This window comes from Amblyraja radiata, chromosome 24, assembly GCF_010909765.2.
Source record: "Amblyraja radiata isolate CabotCenter1 chromosome 24, sAmbRad1.1.pri, whole genome shotgun sequence".
Taxonomy (NCBI): domain Eukaryota; kingdom Metazoa; phylum Chordata; class Chondrichthyes; order Rajiformes; family Rajidae; genus Amblyraja; species Amblyraja radiata.
This window is the reverse complement of record NC_045979.1, coordinates 32,785,638-32,810,287: the sequence shown is the minus strand read 5'-3', so window position 1 is coordinate 32,810,287 and position 24,650 is coordinate 32,785,638. Positions and strand designations below refer to the sequence as shown.

The 24,650-nt window shown below is 46.0% G+C and overlaps 1 protein-coding gene across 5 annotated transcripts in view; it reads right to left on the bottom strand.

Annotated features, from left to right (window-relative positions):
* etnk2 (ethanolamine kinase 2) overlaps positions 1 to 24,234 on the bottom strand; it is a 74,691-nt gene extending 50,457 nt beyond the window's left edge. For 3 of the 5 annotated variants that reach the window (XR_004415612.1, XM_033042865.1, XM_033042864.1), the window contains exons 1-2: positions 23,838 to 24,233; positions 5,171 to 5,430 (exon numbers count right to left, since the gene is read on the bottom strand). Coding sequence is in view for 3 of the 5 variants with exons in the window: in XM_033042865.1 (XP_032898756.1) it covers positions 5,171 to 5,430; positions 23,838 to 23,984 (407 nt within the window). In the remaining 2 variants the exon portion in view is untranslated. Of the gene's footprint in view, positions 1 to 5,170; positions 5,431 to 23,837 lie in introns of all 5 variants that reach the window. The other 2 variants (XR_004415613.1, XM_033042866.1) reach the window with 1 other exon arrangement.
* Positions 24,235 to 24,650: the final 416 nt, after the last annotated feature.

The following is a 24,650-nucleotide window of genomic DNA, read 5'->3' as shown; positions in this document are numbered from 1 at the left end:
TTTTCAAAGCTAAAAAAAAAAAAAAGGTAAATTCTTGAGTGGCCAAGTCAATCACCCGATCTGAACCCAATAGCGCATGCCTTTTATATGCTGAAGAGTAACTGAAGGGGACTAGCCCCCAAAACAAGCAGAAGCTAAAGATGGCTGCAATACAGGCCTGGCAGAGCATCACCAGAGAAGACACCCAGCAACTGGTGATGTCCATGAATCGCAGACTTCAAGCAGTCATTGCATGCAAAGGATATACAACAAAATACTTAACATGACTACTTTCATTTACATGACATTGCTGTGTCCTAAACATTATGGTGCCCTGAAATGGGGGGGACTATGTATAAACACTGCTGTAATTTCTACATGGTTAAACCAAAATGTATAAAAATGGCCTTTGTTAAAATCTGAGAATGTGCACTTTAACCACATGTGATTTTTTTTTCTATTACAAATCTCAAAATGTGGAGTACAGAGGCAAATAAATAAATGATGGGTCTTTGTCCCAAACATTATGGAGGGCAAGTGTAAGTACAAGTGTTTATTTCCGGGATCAGACAATTTAGCTAGGGAGAGATATGTTAATTAAAAGATAATTATTAACATTGGAGGAGTGGCACAGTGGCGCAGCAGTAGAGTTACTGCCTTTTAATTACAATCCTGACCATGGGCGTTGTATGTACGTTCTCCCTGCGACAGCGCTAGTTTTCCCCAGGGACTCCGGTTTCCTCCCAAAGACCTAGGGGTTTGATGGTTAATTAGCTTTGGTAATATTGTAAAAACTGTCCCTGGTGAGTAGGATAGTGTTGGTGCACTGGGGTGATCATTGGTTGGTGGGCAGAAAGGCCTGTTTCCGTGCTGCATCTCTGATGTCTAAAGTCTCAAAGTCATTGGACCTAATTATAAAAATATTGGAGACGAGCAAAGACTCATGGAACATGGACATTGGAGGCAAGCGCTCTTGTGACAAAACCTCTAAGTGGAACCACCAACCTTTAATGGAAGTGTAAAGCGGTTAAATGATGAAATAAATAGAAAACCCTTGAGGACACCATCTCACCACAAGATAAGGCAAAGGAATGCTCGGTGTAGAAAGGAAAGCATTCCCCTGGCCATGGGAGAATGCACTGACATTATGACTCAGAAGGGAGCGAACAAGTTTAGAGACTTCTTAGATTTGGTCACGCTTGCAAAAGCCAGTTCAGTCATCCAAAGAAAATTATTGAATTAGTGGGTTGTGGGCCGAAGGGCATGTTTCCATGCCGTATGCTTCAACCAAGTCAAGGCCGACCATCGACAAATCAGTTCATGGTAACTCTATATTATCCCATGTCACATGCACTCACTACACTCTGGAGGCAATTTACAGGGGCCAATTGACTTACAAATCCGCAAGTCTCCGGGATGTGGGAAGGAACGAGAGCACCCGGCGGAAAGACACACGGTCACAGGGAGAACATGCAAATTCCACACAAACAGCACCCAGGGGCAAGATCAAGCCCGAGTCTCTGGCACTGTGAGGCATCAGCTCCATCAGCTGCGGCACTGTGTTCCCTCTCCAAGCAAGTTACAGTGCCACGGAGGGGGGGTTTCATAGAAGCATCCTACTGCAAGGATTATTCTGCACTTTGAAAAATTCTCTCCCTGACGATCGTTCCCTCCCTTCCTTGCTTTATTTGAAACAGGGACTCATTTTTTCATCCTAACAGTTTAAGGAGACAATGACCTACAAGTACAAGAAACTTTCTTATGTCCGAGAAACACTTTCAGGAGATAATGGAACTGTTCTCCAAAACTATGTTCTAGAAGTCCAATCTGAACGGTTTTCCTCCTCATTACTAAAACTCATTTGGGTATAATTTAGTTTAGTTTGGAGATACAGCTCAGAAACAGGCCCTTTGGCCCAAAGAGACCATGCTGACCAGCGATCCCTGCACACTAAACATCATGCTACTACACACTAGGGACAATTTACAAATTTACAGAAGCCAATTAACCTACAAACCTGTAAGTCTGTAGAGTGTGGGAAGAAACGGGAGAAAACCCACAGGTCATGGGGAGAACGTGCAAACTTCGTACAGACAAGCACCCGTGGTCAGGATGGAACTGGGCACTCTAGGGCAGCAATTCTACCGCTCCACCACATGTCGCCCTTCTGTGCCAGTGTTTAATACCAAGTGGGAAATTAGACAAGATGTGTGTGTGTGTGTGTGTGTGTGTGTGTGTGTGTGTGTGTGTGTGTGTGTGTGTGTGTGTGTGTGTGTGTGTGTGTGTGTGTGTGTGTGCGCGCGCCATGTCAGCAGTGGTGCGGTAGAGATAGTGAAAAGCAGAGCACAAAGAAATGCAAGTTCCTCAAACTGACAATATCTGGCGTCATGTATTATAAATACAGGCCTAAAAATACAAAAATCACATGGCTGTACATTTTTCACATTAACATTTTACTTTATAAAATGATAACATTCATTTGAAAATCTATTGTAATTTGTCACACTCGTTACACCATCCACTCAGAATGGCACTTTAGTGGCCGTTACACTTTTTATGACCACCCTCCATCGTGTTAGTAACACCTAGTGACAAGCAGCCCGCCAGCTGTTATTCAATTTACCGTTCAAGTAAATAACCCAAAGCAACAAAAGTTATACACATGGAAAGAATGAATCATATCAAAATGCCAAACAAATTAGATTATATAACGCATCCCCAGTATGCAAAGACTATATTTTGACCAGACTCTCCAAATGCAATTCAAATTAATATTTAAATATCAAAGATTAATAATGAGCTACACAAAATTATAAGAGGCATCAACTTTTCGCTTTAAAAAGTGTCTACATCCATGGGTATGGATTTAAAAGGCAAGCGACAGGGGGTTTGGATGTGATTTGCATCATTTTCAACTGGAAGATGACTGGAATCTGGAACGCACTACCTGATAGGGGGGAGGGGAGGGGGGAATGGAGGCAGGCAATCTCAAAACATTTTGCTGTTTAGATGAGTGCCAAAAACACCAGAATACGAAAGGGTTATGGATCACGTGCTGGAAGTAGAAGTAGCATAGATGGCCCGCATGGACAAAGCAGGTCAAAAAGGGTTGTATTTGCACTGCATTACTATCTTCAATTGGAAGTTACAAACATCTACCATTACAATCAGGATCACAAGCAAGCTAATAGAATGTATTCAATGTAATAAAATTAAATGTAATAAGTCTGAAGAAGGGCCCCGACCCAAAACGTCAGCTATCCATTTTCTCCAGAGATGCTGCTTGACCCACTGAGTTGCTCCAGCATCTTATGTCTATTCTTTCCAACAGAATGGGTGGTCGTTTCCAATTAAAAACACGGACAATGTGAACAAGCTAAACACAACACCATTTGACTGCTACCAATGGGAAGTTCTGTGAGTAACAGCTACTGGAAATGCAGGTGAATGGCACAAGATTTATTTCCAGTCATTAACATTTTAAGTTCAAACGGAAACTGCTACCAAGCTTTTCACTGTATATCGGTATACGTGACAATAAACTAAACTCAAACTAAGCAGTGCTCATGAAAGAGGTTTCCAAACTGAAATTCACACTTAAGTAATAAAATTAAACCTGCAAATCCAATTAAATTTGATGGATGTTTAGTTTGGAGATACAGCACGGAAACAGGCCCTTCGGGTGCACGCCGACCAGCGATCCCCGCACACTAACACTATCCTACACACACTAGGGACAATTTTTACATTTACATCAAGCCAATTAACCTACAAACCTGTGTGGGAGAAAACCGAAGTTCTGGGAGAAAACCGAAGATCTTGGAGAAAAGCCACGCAGGTCACGGGGAGAACGTGCAAACACTGTGCAGCCAGCGCCCATAGTCGGGATCGAACCCGGGTCTCCGGCGCTGCATGGCAGCAACTCTACCGCTGCACCACAAATGCTGCGCCGTCCCGATGTAAATCACTAACGTCATTAAACACTTCAATTAGCTCTGAAATATCTCTTCCAGTTTAAATATAATGGATAGCAACGTGGAAACAAATCCCAAAGGCAAATCTCTAGGAAATGAATCCTACATTTTTGGAGCACTGAAGTTTAACGCGAGAATGAGATTCGGCTGGGTCTATCCCTGCACAATGTGTTCTTCACTTGCCAACGATTTGTTTGCTTTTGCACTTCCCCACTACAACGTTACTGATTACAGTCAAGTGCAGTTTGGTCTTCCTTTCCAGCCCATGTATCAGTTAAAAACCTGCAAACACGACTCGGGATTTCCAGCACGCAGTTCCTCCTCCTCCGTCCAAAACAGAAAGGGCAGAAAATCATGAGAGGGTTAGGTCGGGTAGACGCACAGAGTTCCTTGCCCAGAGTAGGGGAATCGAGAACCAGAGGCCACGGGCTTAAGGTGAAGGGAGGGGAAAGATTTAATAGGAATCCGAGGGGTAACGTTTTCACACAAAGGATGGTGGGTGCGTGGAACGAGTTGCCACAGTAGGTAGTTGAGGCTGGGACTATTGCAACGTTGAAGAAACAACTAGACATGCAGTGGAGGCAATTTCTCTGGATGCTTTCAAGAGAGAGCTAGATAGGGCTCTTAAAAATAGCGGAGTCTGGGGATATGGGGAGAAGGCAGGAACGGGGTACTGATTGGGGATGATCAGCCATGATCACATTGAATGGCGGTGCTGGCTCGAAGGGCCAAATGGCCTGCTCCTGCACCTATTGTCTATTGTCTACATGTACATGGATAGTAGACACAAAATGCTGGAGTAACTCAGCGGGTGAGGCAGCATCTCTGGAGAGAAGGAATGGGCGACGCCCATTCCTTCTCTCCAGAGACGCTGCCTCACCCGCTGAGTTACTCCAGCATTTTGTGTCTACCTTCGATTTTCACCAGCACCTGCAGTTCTTTCTTACACATGTACATGGGTAGGACAGGTTTAGAGGGATATGGGCCAAACGCAGCAGGTGGGACTAGAGAAGATGGAACATATTGGTCGTGGTGGGCAAGTTATGCCGAAGGGCCTGTTTCCACGCTGCATGATTGTCTGACTCCATGATACGGTCATATTACCTGATCAGGATAACAACCAAAATGAAAAAGTGTACAGACAAAGGCTCTTTGCGTGGTCCGCTAAGCAATGCTAATTAATCTTGAAAAGAAACAATAGGATTAAGGTTTGGTACCTGAACAGGGCCGTCTCCCGCACATGCTGCGGACCGAGGGCGATTCCATGCATGAACTCGTAGCAGAGCCCATTCTGGAATGTGCAGTAGAGCTTTGGAGCACAGCCGTTGGCATGCAGGACCTGGAAACTCTTCAGTTCATTGTCACGATCCACAAACAGCTCAGTCTTGTTCCCGTAAACTCTGACCAGGACAACATCTTCCATATTGTTCCCCACATAGCAGCCAACCAGTTTGTTTGTAATCCCATCTGTAAATAACTGCAAGAAACGCAACAGCTGTCAGTCACAGATACATCGGAGCAGCATTGTACCATCAGCTCGGTGGATGGCAACTACATTTCACAACAAACATAGATTTGGCTCATGTGAGGAGAATGTTTTAGCTTTTTAATCTAAACTTTACGTTGGGTTGAGTTACTTGAGGCAGCAACTCAGTTGCAGTAGAGTTGCTGCCTCACAGGGGCAGAGACCAGGATTTCACCCCGACTACGGGTGCTGCATGTACAGAGTTTGCACGTCCTCCCTGCGACCGCGTGGGTTTTCTTCGGGTGCTGCGGTTTCCTCCCAAACTCCAAAGACATGCAGGATTGTAATTGGCTACTCAAAATTGTAAATTGTCCCTAGTGTGTAGGATAGTACTAGTGTACGGGGTGATTGCTCATTGGCGCGGACTCGGTAGGCCAAAGGGCCAGTTTCCATGCTGTTATCTCTAAAGTCTAAAGGAAAGTCTAAAGTTGACACGCATTGTTTTCCAAATGTAATTCACATGACACTGACTTTGATCTACAGTACTCAAGGTCAACATTTACTTTCTTGGTCACTTGCTCCTTGGTAAAACCTCACCATTCAACTTGCCTGTCCCTTGGGTGTTAACAAGACATTTAAACCCAAAACCTTGCAAGGTACAATGCCCTCCATAATGTTTGGGACAAAGACCCATCATTTATTCATTTCCCTCTGTACGCCACAATTTGAGATTTGTAATAAAAAAATTTTAAAAAACCACATGTGATTAAAGTGCACATTGTCAGATATTTTTAAAGGGTATTTTTATACATTTTGGTTTCACCGTGTAGAAATCACAGTTGGATTGGTCACAAGGAGAACATATAAACTCCGTACAGACAGCACCCCCGGTCAGGATCGAACTTGGGTCTCTGGCGCTGTAAGGGACCAACTCTACCGCTGTGTAACCGTGCCGCCCAATTAATGTTATATTGAGTCCGTGAAAGTGCACTGAATGAGTGACTGAATACTTCAAACAAAATAAAACAAACCAGAGAGTATTAAAGATCCCTGCTGATAATCATATGGTTTCTTTGAAAGCAGCTTATGTAGACTGCGGTGGAAGGGAGAATGAAAGCTGGCCAACAATTGTGTCAAAAAATATGGTTTACCACCAACAACCTTTTAAAAACAAAGTACAATCTTGTCCAGGATACCTGGTCAGTCCAGATCCAGACTAACTGGATGGCTTTCAAAACCCTGCATCAAGTTGTTAATTACCCCTTTTATAAAATTAGATCATTCACCGCGACTCTTTGCAAAGCAATTACCCGCAGTCACCAGACCTCTGGAACTATTCTGGAACTTGAGGATTTCTGGAATTATTGCCAACCTGTCATCAACTAAAATGCTCTAGTTTAGTTTAGAGATACGGCTTTGAAACAGGCCCTTTGGCCCACCAGGTACATGCCAACCAATGATCACATGTTCACACGCTAGTTCTCTGCTATCCCACTTTCGCTTCCAGTCCCTACACATTCAGGGCAATTTACAGAGGCTAATTAACCTATAAGCCTGTATGTCATTGAGACATGGGAGGAAACTGGAGCACACTGGGGAAACCCACCCGATCAGAGGGAGAACATGCAAACACCACGCAAATAGCACCAGAGGTCGGGATCAAATTCAAAACTTTGGCGCTATGAAGTATGAAAATACTGCAGATGGGAGGAACATGGAGAGTCAGTAAGGCTGCCTCAACAGTTGGCTACAAGGTGAATCAGCAGTTAAAGGTCTCGGGCAATGTGCGCTGACACACCCATGGACTGTTGCCAAGCCTTCAGCTCAATCAGTGTGAGAAATTCCAGTCATTATTGACCAAATCTAGGACACAAGATCCAGAAAATCCAAAGAAACCTCGTCTAATGTGTGGGACTATGTATAAACACAACTGCAATTTCCACATGGTGAAACCAAAATGTATAAAAATACCCTTTAATAAAATCTGTCAATGTGCACTTTAACCACATGTGATTTTTTTCTATTACAAATCTCAAATTGTGGAGCACAGAGGCAAATAAATAAATGATGGGTCTTTGTCCCAAACATTATGGAGGGCACTGTATAGTGCCACTTCTGGTTAATAAATAGTCTGCATTGCACTAGGATATCAATTCTAATTACTACTCCTGGTCATGCCACCCATCTGAAGTTTATTGACCTCCATTATCACGTTGAAGTGACACACCTACAAAGAAACTGACAGACTTGGTGGGTTTTTTTTTTTTTAAAGGGCTTGGGTTCACTACGTAAAATAAATAGTAGTGCTATAAGGAGGCAACACAAACGTACATTGTAGTCCCGCACACTACAATGCCCCTCAGGAGGAGAAAATGCACAAATGCAACCCTGATCTTTGTAAATACTCTTGGCCAAAGACAAAAAAAGAGTGAGAAAGGTTTGCAAATAAAGCAACGACCAGATCATAAAGCTGTATCTATTCACGGTCAAAGGTTTGTTCAGAAAAGCAATTTAAATACAGGAACCATGCAAGATTGGATTCACTTTTTCCCCTAAAAACTAAACAAATAGACAGTGAGAGTTTTTACTACCACTCTCCTCCCCTTCCTCCACCTTGGTCATTTAAATCGTCACCTATTCTTTCGTTCCATAGATGCTGCCTCACCCGCTGAGTTTCTCCTGCATTTTTGTCTAACCAGTTCCATAGTTCACCACATTGTATCAAACCCTTCCCCAGGCAACAATACACCTACCAGGGCACCACCCCAAAACTTCACCTAACATTTTCCTCCAGAGATGCTGCCTGATCCTCCGAGTTACTCCCGCACTTTGCATCTATAGATGGTGGAAATTTGAAACACCCAACCAACACTCTCGATAAAAGAGTTTGACCCAAAATATTAGCCGATTCTCTCTCGATTCACAGATGCTGCCAGGCCTGCTTTGGTATATTTAGAATTTTCTGCTGTTTTATCTTTAATTTGTTGCTCTTTGGTTACTACTTTTCCATCTTTCATGTACATTCTTGGGTGGAATCCAACTACGGTAACCATTTCAGTTGTGCACACCACATCTCATCAGGGATAATATGGACGATTAATGTTGGATTATTTTGGAGTTGGAGGAGAAAGATGTAATAAACAGATGCGGTTAAATAACTCCAGGGTTCAAAGGGTTAAATCATGAGGCAATATTGCAGAGTATAGAGGAATAGAGGGCAATCTAATACTGTTTAAGGTGATTAAGAAATTTTGACAGGATAGGTATGGACAAATTACTCTTTGTTTGGGGAATAGCAGAGGAATGGATGGGGTATGTACATAACCAAAATTCAAGCAGTGCTGGCACTCAGTTGAGATATTGGGAAGCACCTCGTTGCAAAGGGGTCTCTACATTCATTCCGCCACCCAAAATGTTGTCAACGGTGTCAATCATCAGCATACTTCAAAACCTGTACTTTGTGTTATTTGCATGGAGAATTATGGAACCAGGGATGGCAGAGGAGAGGAGTCAAGAGTCAGAGTGATCCGACGTGGAAACAGGCCCTTCGGCCCAACTTGCCCACACTGGCCAACATGTGCCATTTACACTAGTCCCACCTGCCCGCGTTTTTGGCCAGCAACCTTCCAAACCTGTCCTATCCATGTACCTGTCTAACTGTTTCTTAAACGTTGTGATAGTCCCTGCCTCAACCTCTTCATGGCAGCTTGCTCCAGACACCTACCACCCTTTGTGTGAAATATTTACCCCTCAGATTCCTACTAAATCTTTACCCCCTCATCTTAAACCTATGCCCTCTGGTCCTTGATCCACCTTCTCTGGGCAAGAGACTGTTCATCTACTTGATCTATTCCTCTCATGCAAGATGCAGGTCGATAATGATTTAATTTAATTTAGGAACAGGTTTGAGGGGCTGAATTTCCCACTCCTGTTCCAACTTTCCCCATATCCTATCAATTTGATGGACCTTTGCTTAAGCACCACAGGGAAGGAAGAATAGTCTGTAATATCCCTTGCATTATATCAGAGAACATGACCAACCTTTCTAATCCGATCAGAGATATCAAGCAGCAAAGTGACACGAGGAACATTTGGAAGCACTCATTAATTGCAGATGCTGGTTTACAAAACAAGACACAGTCAGTGACTTAGCAGGCCAGGCAGCATCGCTGGAGATCACGGATAGGTGATGTTTTGGATCGGGACCCTTATTCAGACTCGAGTAGAAACAAGGAATTACAGATGCTGAAGAAAGGTCCCAACTCGAATCGTCACCTATTCCTTTTCTCCAGTAATGCTGCCTGAGCTACTCCAAAGTTTTGTATCTATCTTCAGTGTAAGATACCATCTACACACTCATCTAATCCTCTCCAGCTTTACATCGGATCATTTGATGGTCATTACTACCAGTGACTATATGGTACCAATGAGCTGCTGAGACCAAGCTCTATAATTCCCTCTGCAAACTTCTCTTCTGTTTTTAAACTTAAGACAGTTCAATGCCACATTTTATTACATTGCTTGGGACATTTTGCTCATAACATGGCAACAAATAACAGAATCAATTTCTGGGACACTCAATGTGTAAGAAGGAACTACAGATGCTGGTTTAAACCAAAGATAGACACAAAATGCTGGAGTAACTCTGTGGGAGAGGCGGCATAACCGGAGAGAAGGAATGGGTGACATTTCAGGTTGAGACCCTTCTTTAGACATCTCGATCTGAAATGTCATCCATTCTTTCTCTTCAGAGATCCTGCCTGTCCCACTGAGTTACTCCAGCATTGTGTCTATCTCTGGGCCACTCCACCTCTTTCCAAAAACTTGAGGGAATTCTTTCCTTTCTACCTGCAATCTAAAAGACAAGACTAGTGCTTCTCTTGCTCTTTGGGGATCTGGCTGCGAATGGGCTTAACCTCCACACCCAACGTTTCCAATTCTTTTAATCTTTCACTCTAACCCACAGAGATGTAGCTTATGACCAGCATGCAAGATTGATTTCTTCAAAAGACAGATGTCAATGGTGGAACAGTGGCGTAGCAGTAGAGTTGCTGCCTCACTGCGCCAGAGACCCGGGTTCGATCCCGACTACGGGGTCTGTCTGTACAGAGCTTGTACATTATCCCCCTGACTTGCGTGGGATTTCTCTGGTGCTCCAGTTTCCTCCCACACCCCAAAGACATGCAGGTTTGTACGTTAATTGGCTTTGGTAAGAGTTGGAAGTTGTCCCTAGTGTGCAGGATAGCACTAGTGTACGGGGTGATCGCTGTCCGGCGCGGACTCGGACACAAAGGGCCCGTTTCCGCACTGTCTCCAAGCGAAGCCAAGAATGCTTGAAACAACTGAACTATATATAAAACAAGATTCCTCTAAATTCCTTTGCCCATCAAGAGAGGCCTCCTCTATTTCTGCGAGAGGGATGAAATCCAAGAGTTTCATTTAATTATCTCCAATAAATCAAAGGGAACCTCAATTTAATTCCCATCTCCGTGGAACTAGCTGGCTTGGTCTATAGTACCGCACTGACATCAACGTGCAAAGAAACCACCTGCTATGTCTCACCCCTCTAACATCCTGCTTGACTGGAAAGTTAACAGACATACTGGACAGTGATACCATAACACCAATTGAAGGGAGATAGACAACACTGCACCAACTGCCAAACCAAGTGCATATGACTTGTATGAGTCCATGTACAGCAAGCAAAAGCCAACTTACTCAGGAACAGTTTATAGAATAGAGAAGATAAACTACTTCAACCTCTCCCTACAAAATAAGGGTAACTTTGCCAAGAGAATGCATTGCGACATAAACATGTGCTTCACAAATTCATCTCAGTTACCGGCATCAGTTATGATGAAACTTCATAAGGTCTTAAGTGATAGGAGCAGAATTCGGCCATTTTGTCCATCAAGTCTACTCCCGCAATCAATAATGGCTGATCTATCTCTCCCTCCTAACCCCATTCTCCTGCCATCTGCCCATAACCCCCCGACACCTGTACCAATCAGGAATCTTGACTGAAAGGGATCTAATTAGCTTCACTCTGGTCAGCGAAACCATTGCAACTAGATGGGCCCCACTAGGAAAAACCTATAACAGATAAGAATGGCACGAAATGCTGGAGCAACTCAGCGGGGCATGCTGCATCTCTGGAGAGAAGGAATGGAAGGAATTCTTTCCCCCCAGAGATGCTGCCTGGCTCGCTGAGTTCCTCCAGCATTTTGTGTCTATCTTCGATGTAAACCAGCATCTGCAGATCCTTCCTACACAGATAAGAAGGGGATGCAGTAGATTCATTTAGTGACATAGAATAAGATGGTACATTGTTGAGACAGTGCACAGGAAACATTATTCTGCACTTGGTCCACCTGACAGAGCTGACAACTTATTGTGTGCCAATGGGTCATGTGCAAATAATAGCAATAAAGTATTGTTGAGCACCCTTAAATGGTCTACAGTGTACAACTCCCATCTGGCCTCTGCCCAATGCTAAGATACCCACTGATGGTACACCAGGAACTTGATTTTAAAACAATTTACCGCGTTTAGTTTGGCTACTAAAGTTCCCTTCTTGGGAAAAACGACAACAAAGATGTTGTGCCGCCTTTATAAATATTTCAAAATGCGTTCATGCTGCCATGATAAATACAAAATATGATTTTCTGCTCAACTGGAAGAGTCTAAGCTTGTGCATTCACGCATGAACTACAAAAGTTGGTGGAAGGTCACTTAAGGCTGAATTAGTCATTCACTAGACATTCATTTTTCTCAGGATGTGGTTTCAGTGCATTAGTAGGATTCAACCGGACAGAGTCCCAGTTGAAGACTGAATGGGGGGCTTGGGGAACCAAATCCAGTCTCAATTTCTGAATGCACGATTGCTCAAAGTACCTCCAGTTATTGGTAGGATGCCACATCGGAGGAGGCATCTTCAAACGTGTGGAAGCTTACTTCAAAATGATTGTTACTGTCAGAAATTAGAGGGAAACGACAAGAGCAAGGCTGGTATGAGGTTCTAGGTTAGTTTAGGGATACAGCGCGGAAACAGGCCATTCGGCCCACCGAGTCCATGCCAACCAGCGATCCCCGCACACAAGCACTATCCTACACACTAGGGGCAATTTACAAATTTACCAAGTCAAATAAAAATCGAAAATACTGGAGTTATTCAGGTCAATGGACATCTGTGCAGAGAGAAAGTGTTAATATTTCAGACTAAAAAAAAATGCTGGAGGGACTCAACAGCATTTGTGAAGGAAATGGGTAGATGATATTTTGGGTCAGGACCCTTCTTTAGATAGCTCAAGACTCCAGCATCTGCAGTTTCTTGTGTCCTGTCTGAAGATGGGTCTCTACCCAAAATGTTGTCTGTCCATTCCCTCAATGATGCTGCCTGACCCACCGAGTTCCTCCAGCACAATGCTTTTTGCTCAAGAATCCAGCTTTTGCAGTCTCATGCATCTCTGACGTTTCCAGTGATGACTCAGCTATTAAATATACAGAGAAGTGGTAGAGACAGGCAAAACAAAGCAAGTACCTGTGATGGGGTAGAAATGAAGAGAAGAAAGAAGACACAGATTGTTACCGACTAAAAGGTGATCAAGGCTTGTCAATGGCAACCAGATTGTCCGAAAGGATAGGAAAAGGGGGAAGAGAAACCCTTTGAGCACATCAGAATTGGCCAAGGACTGAAAAGCAAAAACAAAAACATGCAGCTACTGGAATCCCAAAGCAAAACCAGTAAAAGTTGGAGCCAAGCAGCATCTGCGGAAAGGGAAACAGTGTTAAATGCTCAGGCCAATGATATCCAAATTGGTCATTAACCCAAAAAGCCCCCCCTTCGCCCTGCCACCCCAACTAGACAAGTTCCCTCCATATTCTCTTTCAAACATAGTCGGGCAAGTTGTGACAGAATACAAAATGGCCGAATTCAATATTGAGCCCCAAGGGTAACAACGTGACAAGACAAATGAGATGGTGCTTCTCATGCTTGCATTAGGATTTATTTAAAAGTACAAGAGACTGAAGATACAGTAGAGTGAGAGTGTGACTGAGTTTTAAAGTAACAGGCACCTGGAAAATCAGTCCACATTGAAGACTGAAGGGTGTTCTACAAAAGTCACACAACCTCCATTTTGTTTCTCTCATGCAGAAAAGATCCGATCCAGAGGATTAACTGCCATTTACAAGCCTTCAGGCAACATTTTCCTAATCCACAATCATGGAATCCAAATGGTACAATAATCCACATCAGTGATCAAACCGGGCCATAATATGGTTACAGTATTTTTTCCACAGAATGCCCGTCTATAGTACCGGTGCCCATAAGAGTACTGTAGGTGGCCTGCCTCAATTACTCCCATCCAGTAGCACTTGCATCAACTCTAATGAAGCGCTTCGAGAGATTGAATATTAACTCCTGCCTCAGAAATAACATGCATCTGCCTCAATTTGCCTATCGCCACAACAGGTAAACTGCAGATGCTATCTCTCACTGACTCCCCGCACATGCGTCAGACTGCCATCCACAAGCTGCAGCTTGGTGTTTAATACCATCTTCCCTCCAAACTCATCACAGTCTGAAGAAAGGTCTCGACCTGAAACATCACTGTGGTCTCTGGTCTGTGGAATTCTCTGCCTCAGAGGGCGGTGGAGGCCGGTTCTCTGGATGCTTTCAAGAGAGAGCTAGATAGGGCTCTTAAAGATAGGGGATATGGGGAGAAGGCAGGAACGGGGTACAGATTGAGGATGATCAGCCATGATCACATTGAATGGCGGTGCTGGCTCGAAGGGCCGAATGGCCTATTCCTGCACCTATTGTCTATCACCTATTCTTTTTTCCTAGAGGTGCTGCCTGACCCGTTGAGTTACTCCAGCTTTTTGTGTTTACCAACCAAGCTCCAAAACCTGGGCTTCCAAACCTCCCTTTGCAACTGGATCCTTGACTTGCTCATCAGCGCACCCCAGTACATATTGGCAACACCTCCTGCTCATTGACTATCAACACAGGTACATGTCAAGGCTGCGTGGCATGCTTAGCCGCTTGCTCTACTCTCTTTACATCCACGACTGTGTGGTTAGCACAGTTCCAATGGCAATTGTAAACTGTGGTTGGCCGATCACGGGTGGCGGTGAGTCAGAGTACAGAATAGAGATGGAACTCATGGTTGAGTGGTGCCACATGAACCACCACACGCTCAATGTCAACAAGACCAAGCAACTGATTTATGAAAGGGACGTCAGGAGACCAGATGCCATTTAAAAAAATTCATGGACCGGTGGTGGAGAGAATTAACGGCTTCGGATTTCTGGGTAGTCACATCTCAGGTGAACTTCCCAGCGCCAGATGCAGTCACAAAGGTGGCACACCAGTGCCTCCGCTTTCTTAAGATAGACACCACAACCTGGAGTAACTCAGCAGGAGAGGCAGCATCCCTGGAGAGAAGGAATGGGAGATGTTTCAGGTCGAGATCCTTCTTTAGAAGTCTGACGAAGGGTCTCGACCCGAAACGTCACCCATTCCTTCTCTCCAGAAATGCTGCCTGTCCTGCTGAGTTACTCCGGCTTTGTGTGTCTGTCTGTAGTTTAAACCAGCATCTGCAGTGCCTTCCTACACGTTCCTCTACTTTCTTAGAAGTCTAAAGAAATTCAATACGTCTCCAAATATTCCAAAGTTTTGCAGAAGTACCGTAGAATGTATCCTGACTGGTCGCATCACACAGACATGGCAATTCCAAATCACACCAATGCAAGAGGCAGCAGAGTGTGGTGGACTCAGCCCAGTCCATCACGGGCACAGCCCTCTCTGCATCAAAAGCATCCATATGCTTTCCCACGGCCCTCCCTCCATCAAAAGCACCTACCATCAAGGATCCCCATCATCTGGGCTAAATCCTCTCCTCACTGCTACTGTTGGGCAGGAGGTACAAAAGCCTGAAGTCACACACCACCAGGTTCAGACACAACTATTTTCCTACAGCCATCAAGTACTTGAGCCAATCTACATAACCCCAATCCTACCGTAGCAATGGAACGCTACCATGCACTCTTGCACTGCAATGGACTCAAATTTTTATATTTTGCACTAACATCTTGGTTTGCTTTTGCATACACTTTATTTTGGAATTTTGTGTGTAATTTATATATAAATTGGTTTTGTGTTTTTGTCCAACTCCATGTGCCGGATGCAGGGGCAAGCAAGATTTTACATTGTACCATACCCGTGCAATGACAGTAAACTTGAAATTGAACCAATTAACGTTCCAGGACAAATACTCTTCACCATAATACATTGTGGAGCATTGGGCCCATCGAATCAGCGCCACCATTTGATCATGGCTTATCTATTTTTCTCCCTCAACCCTGCCTTCTCCCCTGAATCTTTGATGCCCTCACTAAACGGGAACCAATCAATCTAAAAAATTCCCAATTTCCCCAGTGTGGCAATGAATTCCACAAATTCACCGATGTCCAGCTAAAAAATATTCCTCCATTATACAAGTACGTCCTTTTATTCTGAAGCTGTGCCCTCAGGCCCTACACTCTCCCGCTACTGGAAACATCCTGTTGAACAGTGAAAACCGGTTAGTCTAAGTATCTGAGGAGATCAGAGAGGTGGGAAACAAAGGTAGCATCTGTAAAAAGTTGAAATAATGGAGCCATTGAACGCGCAGCTGAGCTACTTTGTCAGTGTGACTTGTTGCTAATGTTGTTAAGTCGTGATGCTGTGTAGCCTCGCCTCCTGGGTATGCTGAGAAATGATGCAGTGGAATGGCAAGAACGTGACTAACTCTAATACACAGAGAAAGGTATCAGAGGTTGAAGAATTCGATATTAAGTCCTGTAGGCTGCAACATGCCGAGACAAAAGATGAAGTGTTTTTCCTGAAGCATACACCGGGCATTGGTGTAAAAGTGCGAGAGGCCACAGGTAGAAAAGATAGCGGGAATGGGGCCGACAATTAAAGAGGCAAACAACCAGAAGCTCAGCGTCACTCTTGAGCAGCTCTGGTGCTCGGCAAATGATCAGCCAACCTGTCCTTGCCTTCACCCATGTAGAGGCAGCCATATGGTGGAAGTCAGACCAACCATCTGACAGGGCGAGCTGAATTTCCACACAGAACACCGCTGAATATAACTAACATTAATTTTGTGCTCTCTGAACTTTGTGAAACCTTCCCAGGTGTCTACCAGAAACTCAAGCAGATTGTTCGATTGTTTGCAAACTTCCACCATCTTTAAACAGAGATGGTTTTCCAATTTTGCATGCACAACAGCACTCAGTGTCCATTTTACTCCTAAACCATCACCAAACTGTGCCCCAACTGCTTCTCATGCAGGCCACTCTACATCCGGACTAGAGTTTAGAAAGATATAGCATGGAAACAGGCCCTTTGGCCCACCAAGTTCACATTGACCAGCGATCACTCATACATTAATTAGATCCTACACGCTAGGGACAATTTGCACAAGCCAATTAACCCACAAACCTGAATGTTTTAGGGATGTGGGTGGAAACCAGAGCACCGGGGGGAAACCCATGCGGTCACAGAGAGAATGTACCAACTCTGCACAGACAGCACCTGTCGCCAGGATCGAACCCGGGTCACTGGTGCTGTAAAGCAGCAACTTTACCGCTGAACCTCTGTGCCGCTCCATACTTCCTGACCAGGTTATTCTTCCTCCCTTCTATAAACTTGAGATCTACTGCCCGAGCTAACACACCATCTCATTCATCCGTCAGCATTCTGCACACTGAGCTTCACGTACTTGTGCTTAAGAGCACGTAAACATGAGGTGTACTGAAGCTGGTTTAAATCGAAGGTAGACACAAAATGTTAGAGTAACTCAGCAGGGCAGGCAGCATCTCTGCAGAGAAGGAATGCGTGACGTTTCGGGTCGAGAACCTTCTTCAGTAAACAGGAGGAGCAGGCTACCATCTCTTCGAGCCTCCCCACAAATGTATTATCGCCACAGCTGATCTTCTCCAGGCCTCAGCTCACCTTCTGTGCCACCTTCCCATCATATTCCATGATCTTTCAAAAACATAATCACCTCCTCTCTAAATACCTGTCATTATCTAGCCCCCGCAATCCTCTGCAGTACAGAATTCCAAAGATTCACACTCGCAACAAAAATAAATTATGGCCTCCTTTCCTTTTTTACCGGTGGAAACACCATGACATCTGATGTCCTCATTGAATCTTATACTTTTCAGATTTTAAGCTTCAAACTATACCTCAGATCTATTTTTGTTTAGTCATTCAATAGTGCTTTCTTGTCACATGTGGAGTAACTGCACTATGACATTCATTTTGCATATATTACACCTGCAGGCGCTGCCATATTCATCACAGGACAACTATCTCATCTCAGGAATTAGTCTTGTGAATCTCTTCTGGACCGACATCAATGTTAGCACATTCTTTCTTAAAGAGGTGGGCCAAACAGTACTCTAGGTGTGGCCCCAGTCAACATCTCGCAATAATCCTATAAACTGCAATGCCAACTATTTTTTCATAAGATTACCTGGCTCCCTTTATTTCACTCAGTTACAGCCTCACTTTATTTAGATGAACTGCAGTGTCCTCCATAATGTTTGGGACAAAGACCCATCATTTATTTATTTGCCTCTGTACTCCACAATTTGAGATTTGTAATAGAAAAAAAATCACATGTGGTTAAAGTGCACATTGTCAGATTTTAATAAAGACCATTTTTATATATTTTGGTTTCACCATGTAGAAATTACAGCAGTGTTTATACATAGTATCCCCATTTCAGGGCACCATAATGTTTGGGACACAACAATGTCATGTAAATGAAAGTAGCCATATTTAGTATTTTGTTGCATATCCTTTGCATGTAATGACTGCTTGAAGTCTGCGATTCATGGACATCACCAGTTGCTGGGTGTCTTCTCTGGTGATGCTCTGCCAGGCCTGTATTGCAGCCATCTTTAGCTTATGCTTAGGGGCTAGTCCCCTTCAGTTTTCTCTTCAGCATATAAAAGGCATGCTCAATTGGGTTCAGATCAGGTGAGTGACTCGGCCACTCAAGAAATTACCATTTTTTAGCTTTGAAAATCTCTTTTGGTGCTTTAGCAGTATGTTTGGGATCATTGTCTTGCTGTAGAATGAACTGCTGGCCAATGAGTTTTGAGGCATTTGTTTGAACTTGAGCAGATAGGATATGTCTATACACTTCAGAATTTGTTATGCTACTACCATCAGAAGTTGTATCATCAATGAAGATAAGTGAGCCAGTACCTTCAGCAGCCATACATGCCCAGGACATTACACCCCCACCACCGTGTTTCACAGATGAGGTGGTATGCTTTGGATCTTGGGCAGTTCCTTTTCTCCTCGATACTTTGTTCTGGCCATCACTCTGATATAAGTTAATCTTCATCCCATCTGTCCACAAGACCTTTTTCCAGAACAGTGGTTGCTCTTTGAAGTACTTCTTGGCAAACTGTAACCTGACCGTCCTATTTTTGCAGCTAACCAGTGGTTTGCATCTTGCAGTGTAGCCTCTGTATTTCTGTTCATGGAGTCTTCTGCAGACAGTGGTCATTGACAAATCCACATCTGACTCCTGAAAAATGTTTCTGATTTATCGGACAGGTGTTTGGGGATTTTACTCTATTATAGAGAGAATTCCTCAGTAATCAGCTGTGGAGATCTTCCTTGGCCTGCCAGTCCCTTTGCGATTAGTAAGCTCACCGGTGATCTCTTTCTTCTTAATGATGTTCCAAACAGTTGATTTTGGTAAGCCTAAGGTTTGGCTGATGTCTCTAACAGTTGTATTCTTGTTTCTCAGTCTCATAATGGCTTCTTTGACTTTCATTGGCACAACTTTGGTCCTCATGTTGATAAACAGCAATAAAAATGTCCAAAGGTGGTGGAAAGACTAGGTGCTGAGAGCTCTCTTATACCTGCATTAAGGAGGCATTTAAACACACCTGAGTAACTACAAATACCTTTGAACCCATGTGTCCCAAACATTACGGTGCCCTGAAATGGAGGGGGGGGGGGGAGATTATGTATAAACACAGCTGTAATTTCTACATGGTGAAAACAATTGAAAAAATGGGCCTTTAATAAAATCTGACATGGTGCAATTTAACCTCATGTGATTTTTTTTCTATTACAAATCTCAAATTGAGGAGTAGAGTCAAATAAATAAATGATGGGTCTTTGTCACAAACATTATGGAGGGCACTGTATCTTCCAAATCCTCACATTGAAAGGCATAAACGTACATGTTCCGTCATTGAACTCCATTCGCCACGGCTTTGCCCGCTCACTCATCAATACCCAATTGTAGAGTCCAAATATCGCCTCTGCAGACTGCCCTCCCACAATAGTCTGTCATCAGTAAACACGATAGCAAACACACTGCCCATGTTCGGGTTATTAATATGGATAGATGAGTGTCATTAGTTATAGCCATCCAGTCTGAAAGAGAGCTCCATAGATGCTGCCGCACCCGCTGAGTTTCTCCAGCTTTTTTGTCTACCTTCGATTTTTCCAGCATCTGCAGTTCTTTCTTAAACAAATGCTTACCAGGTGCCCTGGCTTTTTAGGTGGCACCTTTGAACACGTCTTTTGAAAATACAAATGCACTACAGCTAGACACCCCTCTGTTCCCTCAGCTGGTTCTCTGGAGGATATCAATCTAGAAAACTTATCAAAAATAATTTTCTTAACATAAATCAACATTAATTTGAGATAGACACAAAATGCTGGAGTAACTCAGCGGAACAGGCAGCATCTCTGGAGAGAGGGAATGGGTGACATTTTGGGTTGAGACATAGCAAGTCTGAAGAAGGGTCTCGACCCGAAAAGTCACCCATTTTCCTTCTCTCCAAAGATGCTGCCTGTCCTGCTGAGTTGCTCCAGCATTTTGTGTCTATCTTCAGTTTAAACCAGCACCATGTTCCAGTTCCTTCCTCCACATTAACACTAGTTTGGTTATAACAAACTTCTCTGAACAGTCAATCAGTTCTTCCGTAACTGCGTGTTTCCAAAATTGTTCCTTGGCTTCATCCTCCTCTTCTGCCACTGACCTCCAGTTTTGAAAGTCCTGCACCATCCCTCCCAAGACAATCTGCATTCCACTTCAAAGCACACGAGTCCACAGCTACTACTGATTGAGCTGAAGGCATGTCCACTTTGTAACTAGATATGCAATATGTTGCATAACCAGCCCGTACATGCGATAAATGTGCACATGTGCCCAGGTGAATAAGCAAATAATAGTGGGAACAAACATACAATTAAGGCTAAAAATACCAGAGAGGAAATTGAGGCGATAAAAGAGACTGAAAATTAAGGGTCATTTACAAGGATATTTATATATTGGACATGAATTTTTTTTTAAAAGAATCTGCACAATATGGACTTCCAACTGAAATATATCCCGGTAGAAAAAACAACACACCTAATTAAGGGCACAGAGTTTTGAGACCATTTAATTGCAAAATCCTTGGGATGAGACTGTAAAACAAGCTCTCCAAGAGCAGTCCCAACAAGAACTAGCACCAAGGACAATTAAGCAAGCTACAAGGAGCTGCATGCCTTAAGCATCTGTTCTGGACGAAAAATGACCATGCAGGATCAGTAACCTAGATTAGCCTACTCGAAACAATTCACAGCATGTGGTCAAAAAAGAACTTAGGAGTCACACAGAATAGATAAGAATCGATGCAGAGACCAAATATTAAACAATGAACCAAACTTTGTGGATAATTATACACTTTAGCAGATTTATCACAACATTATATAGTCTCTATGAATAATGGTTAGAAAATTAAAAGGAAATGTCGTTTTGAAACAAATTTGTTAAGAATTGTGTTTTTTCTCCCGACTGTTCTCCTAATGTCAGCTCCTTTCAAAGCTCAAAATCGCAACATTGCAGCTTAAGAGACATGAGGCTGTCATTGGGTTAGTTGTGGAAAGGAATGTGCAGTGTTGGGGGAGCCATGAAGTGAGAGGCAGCAAAGACTAGTAATGAAGACAAAAGTACTGGTGTAACACAGCGGGTCAGGCAGGATCAGCAAGTCTCGACCCGAAACGTCACCCGTTCCTTCCCTCCACAGATGCTGCCTGTCCCGCTGAGTTACTCCAGCATTTTACGTCTGTCTTTGGTGTAAACCAGCATCTGCAGTTCCTACCTACACACATGCTTGGAGAACATGGATAGGTGACGTTCGGGACAGGACCCTTCCACAGATTGATTGTGGAGAAGGGAGGGAGGAAAGAGAAAGCTGGAAATAAGGAGGGGCAGGACAAAGCATGGCAGGTAGTAGGTGAACATAGGCAAGGGGGATTTTTGATGGTTGGACAAAAGCCAGAGATGAGAAAAAGCTGTGAGACAAAAGGATTGAAGAGTTGCATATTGTGAAGCCAGAGGAAGGAATTGTTGGGGGGGGGGGGGGGGAGGGGAGTTAAAAAAATAGGATTATAGTCCAGGTGGGGCAGGGGGAAAGAAAGAGGCGCGTGGGGTGAAGGAGGGTAGTAGAAGAGAATGAAGTAGTGGAAGTTAAAAGTAGAACACAATGTGCTGGTGGGAAGCACAAGTTAAACTCAGGTATAAGATGGGAATGCGGTTGATGAGTAGGAATGGGTTTAAGACAAGGGATGAGCTGTATGGATTGAGATGCAATGGGAGTTATAGAATGGGATGCGACGTGATGAAGGGTCTTGACCCGAAACGTCACCCATTCCTTCTCTCCAGAGATGCTGCCTGTCCAGCTGAGTTACTCCAGCATTTTGAGTCATCTTCTGGGATGAGATAGGATGGGACAAATTGGGAGGTATGGGTTGGGATGGCAGATATGGGGTGGGATGAGACAGAAAGTTGGAATGAGATGGGGTGAGGATATAATGGAACAATTTTGGAGTAATGGGACTAGATGGGAGGTATGAGATGAGATGGGACGAGATTGGGCAGGACAGGAATGCGACTGATATCTTGGATAGAGACGTTAAACCCAGGGACGAGATGAGAGGGGAAAGATGCCTCACTATCTCCCCAACCGCCATCTCCTCTTGCAGCCCGAGGAGAAACCCAGCCAGTCCAAGACCCCTACCGTTCCTCTCCCCACCTCAACCCGTCACCTCCCCTTCAACCCATCTCTGTCAACCGTCCCCCTCTTTCTCTCAACCCGTCCCCATCCCTCTCAACCTGTCCCCCTCTCTCCCTCCCCGTGTCCCTCACAATTCGTGTCCCTCTCCCTCAATCAAACCTCCTCTCTCCCTCCCCCTCAACCCGTCCCTCAATCCAGGAGGGAGGGGGATGGAGGTGAGAGACTGGGGGGTGGCGGTGAGAGAGAGGGAGAGAGGAGAGGGGGGAAGAGAGGAGGGGGGGGGGGAAGAGAGGAGGGGGGGGAAGAGAGGAGGGGGGGGGAAGAGAGGAGGGGGGGAAGAGAGGAGGGGGGGAAGAGAGGAGGGGGGGGGAGAGGAGGGGGAATAGAGGAGGGGGGAAGACAGGAGGGGGGAAGAGAGGAGGGGGGAAGAGAGGAGGGGGGGAAGAGAGGAGGGGGGGAAGAGAGGAGGGGGAAGAGAGGAGGGGGGGGAGAGGAGGGGGGGGGAGAGGAGAGGGGGAGAGGAGAGGGGGAGAGGAGAGGGGGAGAAAGGAGGGGGGAAGAGAGGAGGGGGGAAGAGAGGAGGGGGGAAGAGAGGAGGGAGGGAGAGTGGAGGGAGGGGGAGAGAGGAGGAGGGGGGAGAGAGGAGGAGGGAGGGGGAGAGAGGTGGGAGGGGGAAAGAGAGAGGAGGGCGGGGGAGAGAGGAGAAGGGAGGGAGAGAGGGGGGGGGAGAGTAGAGGGGGGGAGAGTAGAGGGGGGGGGGAGAGTAGAGGGGGGGGAGAGGAGAGGGGGGAGGGAGAGAAGAGAGGGGGAGAGAGGATGAGAGAGAAGTGGAGAGGGGAGAGAGGAGAGGAGAGGGGGAGAGAAGAGGGGCAAGAGAAGAAGAGGGGGGAGAGGGGGAGAGAGAGGGGGGAGAGGGAGATGGGGGAGAGGGAGGGAGATGGGGGAGAGAGGGAGATGGGGGGAGAGAGGGAGATGGGGGAGAGAGGGAGATGGGGGGAGAGAGGGAGATGGGGGGAAGAGAGGGAGATGGGGGGAAGAGAGATGGGGGGAAGAGAGATGGGGGAAAGAGAGATGGGGGGAAGAGAGATGGGGGGAAGAGAGATGGGGGGAAGAGAGATGGGGGGAAGAGAGATGGGGGGAAGAGAGATGGGGGGAAGAGAGATGGGGGGAAGAGAGATGGGGGAAGAGAGATGGGGGGAAGAGAGATGGGGGGAAGAGAGATGGGGGGAAGAGAGATGGGGGGAAGAGAGATGGGGGGAAGAGAGATGGGGGGAAGAGTGATGGGGGGAGGGGGAGGGGGGCGGAGAGTGAGGAGCCGCCATTACCTTGGTGCGGACCCGCTGGCGGTCCCAGTGAGGCCGCAGCTCGGCCACCAGCCGCAGCGCCCCGGGAACCACGTCGTTCTCGTCCACGTACACGGCGAGCTTGAGCAGAGCGGGCGCGCCGCTGGGGACGCGCACCTCCGTCTCCATGGCGGGCGGGCGGGCGGGGAGGGAGGGAGAGGATGGAGGGAGGGAGGGAAAGCGGCGAGAGGCCCGGCCGCCGCTTATATGCGCTGGAGAGAGAGAAGGAGGGGAGAAGGGGGAGGAGAGGGAGGGCGGGAGGAGAGGGAGGAGAGAGAGAGAGGCCGGGGCCGGGGCGGGGGCTCCGAGCGGCTCCGCCTCCACAAGGAGGGTGCGATGGCGGCGGCGGCGGCGATGGCGATGGCGGGCGGCGACGTGAGGGGGAGCGGACTGCGGCCGCGGGCTGAGCGGAGCCGCTGGTCCTCCAGGTCTAGCGCCCCCCTCCTCCCCAGCGGCGGGAGGTCGCGGCGCCCCACTCCCTCTATCGCCCCCGGCGGCGGGAGGTCGCGGCGCCCCCACTCCCTCTATCGCCCCCGGCGGCGGGAGGTCGCGGCGCCCCACTCCCTCTATTGCCCCCCGGCGGCGGGAGGTCGCGGCTCTAATTGCTTCTCTATCGCCCCCGGCGGCGGGAGGTCGCGGCGCAGCTCTCCCTCTATTGCCCCCTCCCCCCCGGCGGCTGGAGGTCGCGGCGCCCTCACTCCCTCTATCGCCCCCGGGCGTCGGGAGGTCGCGGCTCTAATTGCTTCTCCACCGCCCTCCGGTGGTCGCCACACCACAGCTCCCCCTGATGCCCGG